Source organism: Gallus gallus, chromosome 1 (genome assembly GCF_016699485.2).
Source record: "Gallus gallus isolate bGalGal1 chromosome 1, bGalGal1.mat.broiler.GRCg7b, whole genome shotgun sequence".
Taxonomy (NCBI): domain Eukaryota; kingdom Metazoa; phylum Chordata; class Aves; order Galliformes; family Phasianidae; genus Gallus; species Gallus gallus.
The window spans coordinates 92386646-92398803 of record NC_052532.1 but is presented as its reverse complement, the minus strand read 5'-3'; the positions used below and the strand labels follow the sequence as shown (position 1 = coordinate 92398803).

Below are 12158 nucleotides of genomic sequence, written 5' to 3'. Positions count from 1 at the left end.
CAGAAGGGAGGAATAGGAAGGGCAGAAGATGGGAAAAAGACATCAACTTGCGGGCACGAGGTAACCATGCATTTATCAGAGGCTAACTGTCTGCATGCAGCTTGCAGCGTGGGGCCAAGAAGGGCTGTGTCGATCTGTACATGGGGATGGGGACAGTGATTCCCTGCAGCGAAGCCAGCCCACCTCCCCAGAGCCAGCTCCTGTGAAGGAGCTGCGATCAGACCCCCCAGAGCTCTGTCAAATCACCCCACACTCGCTGCAGGGGAAAGATAAGTCAGGGAATGCACACAAGGACAATAGCAATTTAATACACCAGCACAAATCTGCTTGAGCCTTCTTGCCAAAAGAATCATACTCAGATGTCCTAGCCTGCCCAGATCACAGCACAGCCCCCACCACCTACTGTGCTGCCACAGGGACTGTCTGCTGCCCTTGTCTGGGTCTCACAGACTGCACAGATGCACACTACTTGCAAGTAGCCTACCCAGTTTCAGCTGCTCCACCTCTGTAAACTCAGCAGGGAGAACCAAGACCTGTGAAAGAGCCATGAACTAAGCAAGCCCGCCAGCCCTTGGGTCCTCCCTGTCCCCCATACACCTCTCACATCCCTCTTGGGCTCCAGAAAGCATCACAGGGCATGTGTTCTCCCAGCAAATGTGTGAGGAACTGATAAATGCATTTTCACCTGGATTCAAAAGGAACCACTTGCACCGCATCTTCCTCTAACACCACAGCATCAGAGAGCGCTCCCATGTCCGGCCCCTCCAAGGACAGGGGGGCGAGGGACCCTCGGAGGAAGCCCCAACTTCAGAGGCTGAAAGACTAAGGGTCTGCAGAGCAGGAAAGTGGAAGCCCCTCAAAAGGTTGCAGGTGGGAAGAGATCTTCACCACTGCACTTGGGGCTGGCTCCAAGCTCAGCCCATGCTCCTCTGCATGATCTCCTGCCAGCTTTGGCTTTGGGGAAGCAGCTGGCACAAACTGAACTGACTTATATTGTTCCTCCCCCTTTGCTGCAACATGAGCTCACCAAGAAAGAAACAACAGGCAGCTCAGAAGCTGGAAGGAGAGCACTGCCTTGGGAAGGACATGGAACAGCCGCAGGCAATCTAGCCGGTCACCTCTCTGGTCCAAAATCCTTCCCAGATCCCCAGAACCAGTCCATAGAAGTTACAACCCAGCACTCAATCTAGGGCAGTGCAACTTGCTCTCCAAAGAAAACACACGGAAGCTGCCTGTGGCAGCCTGGGCTTTAGCCTGACACCATGGAAGTCAGCCATGAAAGGGAGAAATGCTGGAGCTTCAGGTATTACTGCTGCTGCTGCTGGGCATCCATGCACCACCAAGGGATGAACACCATGACCTCTCAATACCTTGTTTTTCTACAAGCTCTGACACATACAGATCACAACCTCTACAGGGCTTTTCTCCATGCTGCCAGTCCATGTAACAGCTTCATTCCCCAAGGACTGGGAACACCACACTCAAAGGCCAACTCTAGCTCCAGATGTCACGCAAGACGCTTCTGCCATTCCACCTACAGACCTTCAGTTCAGAGCTGGGCTCTCGCTGCCATTACCTGCCTAATTTCCTTCCTCCTTCTGAGCTACACGTTCTGTTTCTTCCTGGGAAGAAAATAGTACTCAAGTGTTTTAAGGTGCATTTCCTCAGTGTTACTTATTGGCCACCTGATACAGCAGCAGGTGAAATTATGTTGCAGCCATCTTAACTTGCACCAATTCAGAACACGAGCTGCCACTCTCGCAGTTGCAAACACTTCCCACTGCAAGACTGCCAAGAAGAGATGGCCAAAGTGCTGAAACAGCAAACCAGCACACCAAGAGAAGCTCCAGCATCTAACCCCTTGAGAATTTGGGACTTCACAAAGAGGAGAGATTAATGAAGCAATCAGGCAGCCACTGTTTTACCTTTCTCACCACAACGCACTTCAAAGGCAGACATATATCGATTGCCACTTCTGCACCTGGAACCTGTCAAACAGAAAGGTCACTCTGACAAATAGGGAGCAGAGGTTTTAAGAGAACATAAGGATCCCAACATTAACCTGCAGTCTGGAAAGACATGCCAGCTCAATTTGCCAGAAGATCTCCAGAGATGCCTTCTTCATTGAATGCCCCCTAACAGATGTGTAGTGGAGATAGCTCACCCCAAACTCACTGGTATATGGGTCAAGGCAAGGGCTTAGGGCTAGTGGCAAAGGAAAGGAGACTGGGACAAAAGTTATGTCAGATTAAAGGGATTTCTGGGGCCACAGGCTTGGTCTGTGACAGCATTCTCAGACACTCAACTCTGTTCAGGGTCTCAAACGAGACCCCTTCTGAAGAAGAGATAGGGAGAGGAGCTAAGAACCATGGAGACCTAGGTCACTTGTTCTGTTAACCACTTGATGGTTACTACACCAGTAAAGGGGAACCGGCTGCCAGAGCACAGTTTAAATGTCCTCCTGGCCACACTGAGCTGTAACACAGAGGCTCTCTTCCTCTCTGTCTCACACACATACGCGTGCACAGAGACATGCCATAAAGAAGCATATTACTCCAGGGACCATCTCCAGTCACTGCTGTTTCATAGGGAAATAAGCTAAAATGATGAACATCAGAAACATGACCTTGAGAGCAGCAAAACGTCTCACAAGGCAGGATAATCAAGACAAATAGAGAAGATTAACCTGGAGACGAGGGCAAGGGAAGAGGGAGGGAGGGAGGGAAGGAGGGAGGAGGGGAGGAAGAAAGAAGGCAGAGAACTCATGAGGGAGCATGCTGCATCTCCTGACTTTTGCAAAGACATGCTGAGGATTGGGGAAGGTGAAAGAGTACAAAAAAAGCCGCTGAGGGAAGAAAAACAACCCTCAAGCCAGAAGACAAACCCTAGGGAGGCATTCCTCTGCACAGGAACACAAGGGCAGGACTGACAGTGTTACAAAGACCTAAGCCAAGAGTCTCCAAGGTGCAAAAAGCCTCACTTCAAACAGGAACTCCAGCCCTAAGGCCGAGGCAGCAGTAAATCATCCAGCTCAGCAGGGTTCCACAGCTACCCTGACCTCATGTCTTGGCAGCCTCCACGGACAACAAGGGGCACCACCCACCAAGAAGTCAGCAACAAAGCCTGCAGAAGGTGCCCGACACTATTGGCTGCACAGGTTTTCTCATAGGCTTTTTGACCGCCTCTGCCAAGCCAGATCCCTGTTGCCTAGATGGTGCACACTCCCCATGGGCACCCAAGGACTTGGTGACTTCCAGCTGGACAGGGCTCTATTTCTAGCAGAGATGAAAGTCAGGCTCTTTAAACACTAACTGCTTTTGAAGATGTCACCAACAGTGCAAGAGATACAGCCAGTTACTCAGAGCTGCAGCACACCCCCTGTGATCGGTGTGCACGTACAGGCTCTGGTGGAAGCATCACTCTTCTTTGATCCTGTCCCTCTTCCCTCTGTGAGAGTGCACTCTGATGAATGGAGGAGGCATTCTGAGAGTCATCTTCATTTCATAGGAACAGCCCACAGACTTGACTAAGACTCACCCACCTCACCTCCCGGAAGCAAACCTTGAGAACAGCACGAGGAATAAAGAAAGAACACAGGTCCCAAAGGTAGATAAAGAGACTCCAACGTATCCACCACCAAAGAGTCTCACCCAAGTCTTTCCTAAGGGTCTGACGTCAGTTGCAGCCACAAGAGGGGTCCATCCTCTGGACAGACATCCTCAGCACTGGCACGTACCCACCCCATGATACATCTCCTAGCTGCCACTCTGGGTATTCTCAGCACTTACCCGGCCGTAGGACCCTGATCTCCAGCAGGTTGGAGGTCCTGTCTGCCAGCCGAGTCCAGCTGCTGTTGTAGTTCTTCCTCCAGAGCTCGGCCACACACTGGTACTTGCCGGCCTCTGTGTCGCTTGCCCGGCTGATGCTGAGGCGCACATTGTTGCTAGACTCAGCCTTCTCGATGGCAGTACGTGTTCGGAACCCCAGGTACCTGTCACCCCACTGGACCCCACCATCGCGTGTGAAGGTGACCAGGTCATGAAACTCGCTGCTGCCTGCTGGCTGGAAGCGCCACGTCACTGACACCGGCACCCAAGACGGGTAGTGTGGTTTGATGATGCACTGAAGGTCAAAGGACTCGTTGTAGGTTACCCCAGGGGTGCGGGAAATAGCTGTGACAGCAAAGCCAGCCTCTGCAAAAAGAGAGAGAAAAGGGCCTTGAAGCACAAGGCTTGATGTTGCGTGAGAAACAAGCGTGAGCACTTGTAGATGCCATGATTCACACCCACCCCTTGCCAAGGGACCCTCCCCCCTCGTTCCCTGCTCCAGGCCCACAGCTGGTCACTGCAGGTGAGACAAAGTGGGGGGAAATGAGAAGAAACAGCTTTCTTCCACTCTTTCGAGAGGTTACAACCTGGCAGAGGTTATGGAATCCCGGGATGGTGGCAATTTGAATGAGAGAGACACTGGTTACTTCTTCACATAGCATGTTTTTCATTCTCTTCCAGATCATCGCTTTATAGTTCTATGGTTCTATGATTTATATAGTTACCCTCACACACGTAAACTCCACAAGCCACTCAACACATTTTTACTTGTCTACTCCCAGTACTTCGTTGGTTAAGGGGAGTTTCAAACCAGCAGCCTATTAATAATTTGAAAATAACAAAGATAATGTATTCCCAGTTGACCGGCTTACATTTTGGGTCAGGGAATTTCCATTGCTCATTTGTTCCAAGCTGGAGAGAGAAAATACTTCCTGTTCTGATACTTCAGCACAGCCGGTAGATATAGCAAGGACCTTGTTCCCTGCCATCAGCATCTCCAAGAAACACTCACTTCCTGGAGGGCTTTGCTGGGAGTCCAGGCAGGCTTTGGTATTTCTTCCCTCTCTCACCTTGCTTGCCCTCTCCCTCCCATCAGCTGGGGACTGAAATCCCTTGCTCTAGGCACTTGAGAGCCTCTGAAGTCCAAGGCCATGTGGTCTCACCTGAAAGTGCATCTTTCTTCCGGCTGCTGCTTCAGAATCACAGAGTATCTAGATTTATGGATTTGAACATCATCTGTGCTGGTTCAGCTAAAGAGATTTTTACCCTGGCAGACTAGCAAGCGATTAGATCTTAACTTGAAATGTGAGCGTCACTAAACCTACTGCATTTTTTTTTTACTAGCGTTTTTTGGTGGCAATAAAACTCTTATTCGTTCTTAGCACCTTCCATTTGAGTTTCTCAAGACACTTCAAAAGCATTAATCTGAACAAAAAGTATCAGATTCGGCAGTAGCAAAACAGTATTTGGTATTGTCATCACTAAATCTTACCGAGCTACTTCAGTTATGTTAGTTATAGAATGAAGACCTTCTTAGAACTTGGCAGGACGTGCTCGACAGTCAGCAATTTCTCTGGGACAAGGGATGGAGGTAGAGGGACAACCACCTCCCAGCCCCACCTTTCGGAACTGCTTGGTAATTTCCAGCATCTTAAATTTTAGCACGACTAAAAGTGACATGTTTTAAAATCTCAACTTCATCTACTCATTGTTTCACCACCGTAAACCTTCCAAAGTTGCAGAATAAAGAGAATGGCTGACACATGGACATACAGCAGGCCAGATGCCATCGACCCCAGGACAAAGATACTGTCGAAGCCAGCTGAGAACCTGCCATGAGCTCTTCACAAAGTAATGTCCTTAACTGCTTTTGGATGCTTTACAGCAATGCAGTCTAGCTCTAAACAGAACAGCCTCTGAAAGAAGGTCAAAAGCGAAGGGGAGGAAAGGAGAAAAAAAAGCAAGATTTTAATCAGAGTATGATATGACTTTGAAGTCTGGTCTCTCACACATTGTGCCAAAAGTTAAGATTAATACTGTCGAGAATAATAATAAAAAAAAATTTAAATGATATCTTTTCAACGGCACGCACCGATTGTTTATAGCTCTGGCATTCTGTAAATCAGTGGCCTTGCAGGAACAGTCATCAGTTCTTCAGTCTCCTGCAGAATTCTCTGGGAAGCGATCCAGGACTTGATATAGCAAGGCCTGTGCAGGACCCAAGTAATACAGTCTACGCAAAATCCCTAACGTCCTACCTACCCCTCCCTTACACCGATGTCGTTTGTATTTGAAACAGATGAGCTCTTTGGCAGAGCAGAGTACCAGACTCAACGACCACAGCTTCTAATCTAGCTCGGCCTCAAGCAATGGTGCAGTTCTGGGCCAGCTGCTCAGGGCCTCCCAGCAGAGGCAATGAGGACCGGTCCCAATACATGGCTTCTCTGGGCTTCTGATGCCGTTGGAGATGGTCACGATTTCTGGTGGGTGGGCCAACAGACACCTGGTGTTTCCTTTTGGTCTAGGGAGCTGAGCTGAGGTTTGCCCAGGGCACACAAAGAGGTTTTGCGGAGCACCACCACCTCAGGTGGAGCACCACCACCTCAATTCCCACAGCCCCGCTCCCAGGCCGGTGGGACGTAGGGCACGACGTCAGCACGAATCACGGTATGGCCAGTCTGTTTCTTTGGAAGGACAACAGCCACTTTGCCTTCCTCAGCCACACCCTGCTTTGCCCCTAACACAGCTACCCCTTGGATTTTGCCTTCAAACACCACAGAACACGCAGAAGTTTCGCACCAATCTATCCAGAAGCTGCAGGTAGTCAGCCAGTGCCTCCATTTCACTGGCAATGGGGGTGGGCCAGGCTCCTAGCGGGCACAGCCCCTCCACCCCCACACCTTGAGTACTCACCAAGAGCAGTGATGGTCACTGGGGTGCCAGCGTGTCGCTCCCCAGCTATCTGCCACTCCCCATCCAGTGTCCGCATCCACTCGGCCACCCGGCACTCGTAGTGGCCCTCGTCTGCCCTGACACTGTTGAAGATCTCCAGGGTGAAGGAGCCAGGCCGGACCTGCTCCATCTGGATGCCGCCATAGCTACTGCGCTCGGCGTATAACGGGCCGGGCTGCAGGGTGCCATCTCGATCCAGGCGCACGATTTCGCTTCGCCGGTTCTGCTTGTCCACCAGCTGCCAGGCGATGGAGAGGCGGCTTTGGGGTCCCACATTTGAGCGCACATTGCAGCCAAAGCGCAGGCTTTCCCCTTCCAAGACACTGCTGGCGTTGTTGACAATCTCCAAGGAGATGCTGGTCTCTAAGGAGAGAAACGCATACATACAGGGGAGATGATACACACTTGCCACTTCTCAGTCTGCAAGAAGGACGTTGCCGGCCAGAGAGGTATTCTACCAGGTGCAGGAAACTGCCCACGCATTTGGGTCCAGGCACGTCTTAAGCTCAAGCGTGACCACATCCAAAACCAGCCTGTGGGCAGCGAGCTGCTCCTGGTGACTTGCACACTCAAAGCAGGTGTTGGCCAAAGCTGGGGAAAATCTCTGCCTACGGCTCAGGAGACATTGCCACGTTTTCTGGTCGCAGGTCCAGGCTGGGGTCTCAGCAAAGCTTGAGGGAATTTGTGTTGCTATAACATGCAGGGCATGCAACTGGCTCTGCAAGAAAAAAAAAGCTTCCAACTCCCTGGGCTTTTCAGCTGGTGTCAATCTGATCAGCATCTTGGCACGTCCATTTCTGCAACACCTTTTGGGCGAAGCTGTTGCAAGCTCGCACTGCTACCAATGCTAGAGGTAGCTATCAATGTTTAGCAACATCAAAAACACTGGCATCCTGAGCTTCCCAGAGACGTGAGGCTTTATGGCTAGTTTTTCAGAGATACTGAGTGCTGGTTACTCCTGTCGTCTTCCGTTGGAGTTATGGACACTTAGCACCCTTGAAAAATCACCACGTTTGTTCCTAGAGCTGGTGTTTTAAGAAATTTCAGCAATTATACCTGCCTGAAAGATGGCCTTGCCTGTAAGTACAGTATTTTAGACAATTGTCCAGTGTGAGATTTCTAACTAGAGTAAATTTCAATGCCAAACAAGTGAGACCAAATAGTGTTAAGAGAGAAAATAATGAGGATTTATTTTGGAGAAGTGAGCAGAAAAAAAGGCTAGAGGAAAGGGCTGCACTTCCCTATAAGCCTACGTGAGAAGAGACAAACATTGCAGTAAATTTTTTCCCAGGCTCCTTCAGTTTGTTAGGTCAACTCCCTGGCAAGGATAACTGGGGCAACACTTGCCAAGTTTGCCATGCCAAGGCTACCTGTACTAGAGAGACCACATCAAGTCAGTTGACCCTCTTTTTTTACCCATCACATCTGCCTGATAAAGACAAAAGGCACACAGGCGAGCCTCCAGCAGGGATGTTTTCAGCAAGGTTGGCAGATACACAGCGACCACGACAGGGCTCCATGAAGAGCAAAGCAGAGCTTGAGGAAGAGGCAAATCCTAGCTTTTCCCACTGCAGGGCAAAAGCCCAGTGCCCTGTACAACAGCCAAACAACAGCCAATGAACGGACCGCAGGAGCTCAGCAGCAATTTGGATAAAGCAGGAACTAGCCTGCTGTTACACCTGCTGAATGCTTCAGAGCAGCTGGTTCCCTGCAGGGCAACGCGAGGGGAGAGGTGCAAGGAGCAAGTCACATACACTTTCAGCTCATGGTCAAAACTGCCAGGCTGGGGTGATTACCGAGGTGGGGAGCATGTTTCCTCACCTATGAACCAGAGCAGCACACATCCTTCTCGCTTTACTGTCCCCTTCCCTAGAAAAGTGCCTTTCCAATTGGGATTTCAAGCCTCCACAGCATGCAAACTCTTAGTCTCTCCCTTTCCCTGCTAAAGCCTAATTTGGGGTGGACAAACCACGGCCTCACTAGCTGGCTGCCCAGCAGAGCAGGACCCTTGGCAGTGTCCTGGGAGAGGGTGGCGAGGTCCCTACTTACTGAGAGGCAGGACGGTGATGGGGATGTTCTTTGGCCGTTTGCTCTCCTTGTCAATGAAGTCCCCAGTCACAGTCTTCTCCCGCTCAGTCACCCGGCAGTTGTACTTGCCGCTGTCCTCAAGGCGGAGGCGGTAGATCTTCAGTACAAAAACGTTGTCGCTTTCTTTGGCTACCTTGAGCTGGCCCAGAGCCTCACGCTGGGCAAATTCGTTGTTAAGCACTGGCACAGCGTTTGGCCCCAGACTGGCGATGAGAGAGCTGTTGAAGGCCCAGGAGATGGAGAAGTAGCGGTCAGGGATGTTCTGTGCCTCCAGGATGCACCGAAACTCCACCGGCTCGCCCACAATGTACATCCGCTTCTCCGTCTCCAGCCTGACGCTGAACTCCTTATCTGGGGAGAGACAGAGCAGTCAGCTTGGCAAAGCCAACCCGAGGAACCAGCACACCTCATGTTAGGCAGCTGCAACTTACTGCATTCCTGTGACACGAGCACCCACAATATGGAAGGCCAAGTGGCTTGCTTCAGCTGCGAGAGGCAGCTTGCTACTCAGCACCCAAAAGCTGCAAGGCCTCCTCAGCCAAAGTGCCTTTTTTCCAGCACTCCCTCTTGGGAGCAGCTCTGTTGTTGGGCCAGGATCCAGTGGCACAGAGGGATGTGCTCTGGAGCCTGGTTCTACTTGTACCCTGCTCACCAGCTCAGCTGGGGCCAAAAGGCAAGGCCTTTGGGAGATATCAAAGAGGGAAAACCACTCATCCAGGTTTTTAGATCCTCAGCAGGAACCTGTGCTGCTGGCTGTGGAAGGATTTTGACTTGCAAATGTACCTCAGGGAATACAGAAACATTTTATTTTCTGCTCTGTCACTCCTATCCCCTCACTTCCCAAAATTCTCATTGCCTCTGCTAGCACCAAGAGCCCAAGGTATATGCTTCAGCTTCCGCTTCAATCCAGATCACTGGCTGCATAAGGCAGTAGGGTCTGCCATCAAGCCTCCCTGCTGCCTCATTCTTCCCTGGATGCTATTTGCTGGCATCCTCCCTGCCCTTTACCCTGCCAGCTCCTCTCAAGCAAGGTCATGTAGCAGAGGAAGGAGCCTGGGCTGAGGCAGCCACAGGAACCTCCAAAGGCCACGCAGAGGATCTGTCAGGATGGCCAGGCAGAAAGAGACCCCTCTCCTTATGCCAAAACATGGCTTTGTGCTGCCCTGCACCAGGAGTGGCAGGAAAAAAGGGGAGACTCTGTGGTAGAAGATGCCACTGGTCCAGGTCTCAGTGGTGCTGAGAGAAGCGGGCCTACCCTGGTCCTGCTTGGGTTACCAGCAGTGAGGGACTTCAGCAACCCCTCCATGAGCAGCTGCCATCCACGGGCGCACCCAAGTACCTGCTGGGCTTATCTTAGGAGACCACGAATCCCACCACACGCTCAACAGAGAACCACAGCCTGAGGCAGTGAAGTCCCAGACCACTCATGGATTTGCAGGGCTTGCTCCACCTCCACCCTTAAGGGTGACTCAGACGAAGGGGAGCTCTGCAGCTGGCCCTGCAGACTCATTTGTTTTGCCAGTAACAGCAAGCTGAAAGGGAACCTAACAACACACAGTGCTGTTTTCCACCTCCTCTGCTCTCTCCCACCACCCAGCCAAGCAAGAAAAGAGGGAGGAGACACTGACCGGTGGCTTGCACGTTGACGATGGTGCCCTGAGAACGCTTGCGGGTCATGGCATACCAAGACTTGTCTGGGTCCTGGATCCACTCAGCTGCTTCACAGTAAAACTCGCCTTGGTCTGAGGGGTGGAGGTTGTAGATTGTGAGCTTCGAAGTGGTTTCGCCCACCTTGTCCAAGCGCACGTCCCCTGTGGCGTGCCGTTGGGCGTAGGTGCCCCCGGCCCGCAGGACGAAGTCGCGGCTGAGGGAGATGATCTCCACGGGCGCCTCGCCGCCCCGCTGCCGGTACCAGGAGATGGAGACGTGGCTGTGCTGGGCCGTGCTCTTGGACACCTCACATTTCAGCTCCAGGGAGTCGCGCTCCACTCTGTGCAGCGTCTGCGGGACCGCGGTCACTCGTAGAGAGTCGGGGATCACTGCAGCGAAGGAGCAGAGCGTTAGGGTGACGGGTGCTGAAACGCTGGCCCAGAGAAAGGACTACAACCCGGATGCATTAAAGGAGAGGTTTCTTTTTATGCTTGTAACTGATCATGAACAAAGCCCGTCCTTCCCAACCCCCTCCTGCCCACATCTTTCAGCCACTCCAATGCCCCCATTTGCCCTTCTCCCCTTAGTCACTGTTTGGCCAAACTAAACATATTTAGCTCCTCTAATCTTCCCTCATAAAGAAGTCAGGAGATGCAATTCCCCTCTCCTTTGTTTATATCCTTTCACATCTTAATGACCCCCTCAGGCCAAGCACAAGGGTTTCTGCATTCAGAGGGAACTGAATCCTGAATTCAGAGAAAACTGGTTCCAGTGAGAGCAGTAACTCAATTGCTGGGACACAGACACAGCCACGCACTGACTAACAAAACCACCAGCCAAGCTTCACTTTGATTAACAGGAGAAAAGGGAGAAAATGCCAGGAGCCCAGCCTGAGAGGAGCCCGGGCACAAGGAGAGCTGCTGCTGCCATGAAGTCAGCGGGGGACACAACCAGCAGGACAGGGCACAAAGCCCTAACACGGCCGCAAAATGGGACAGAAAGCCCTGTCATGTCTTCTCCATGGCAGTTCCAGAGGTGGGCACATCAGTGCAAGCTGAGGCTGGGAGGCATCCCATCCCAGCTGTGTCACCTCGCTGTGCCTGCACGGCTGCCCTCTGGATGCAGGCAGTGACGTCTGGAGAGTAGGGGGGCAACATTACCAGCAGACAGGCTTTCTTAGAAGGAAGTATTTCCAACCCCTGCTGTCTCATCACACGGAAGGAGCAACGCAAGCCTTCCCCTCAAGTCTGCACACAAGGCAGCACTAGTGAACCTGTCAGTGCCCACGGTTCCACCACGCACCAGGGGAATATCATTAACACATCTCAGCTCAGTTTCATTGACAACGCTGGAAGATCTGACAAAACTGGTTACGTTGCCAAAAGCTGCATCTGCTTCATTCAGGCGCTGCTAGAGAAAGCAATCAGTTGCCATGAAGACAACCGCTGGCGTTATTTATGGCAGCAAAATCAAAGAGAGGGTAGAAAAAAAGCCACAAGATGGAGTAAACAAGAAGGAAATCTTTACTTGCCCAGCCCAGCCCAGCCCAGCGGATTTGCTTTGACCAAGCGTGCATTTCCCAAGGAATTTACTGCCCCAGCAGTGCAGGGCTGGCAGCTGGCAGCCAAACTCACCAGCTCA

At 51.6% G+C, this 12158-nt stretch overlaps 1 protein-coding gene across 2 annotated transcripts in view; it reads right to left on the bottom strand.

The window, feature by feature from the left end:
• IGSF3 (immunoglobulin superfamily member 3) overlaps positions 1-12158 on the bottom strand; it is a 77237-nt gene that overhangs the window by 19126 nt on the left and 45953 nt on the right. The window contains exons 3-6 of one of the 2 annotated variants that reach the window (XM_015298225.4): positions 10496-10906; positions 8829-9218; positions 6741-7142; positions 3789-4193 (exon numbers count right to left, since the gene is read on the bottom strand). In XM_015298225.4, the coding sequence (XP_015153711.3) occupies positions 3789-4193; positions 6741-7142; positions 8829-9218; positions 10496-10906 (1608 nt within the window). The remainder of the gene's footprint in view (positions 1-3788; positions 4194-6740; positions 7143-8828; positions 9219-10495; positions 10907-12158) is intronic. The other variant, XM_015298233.4, reaches the window with a different exon arrangement.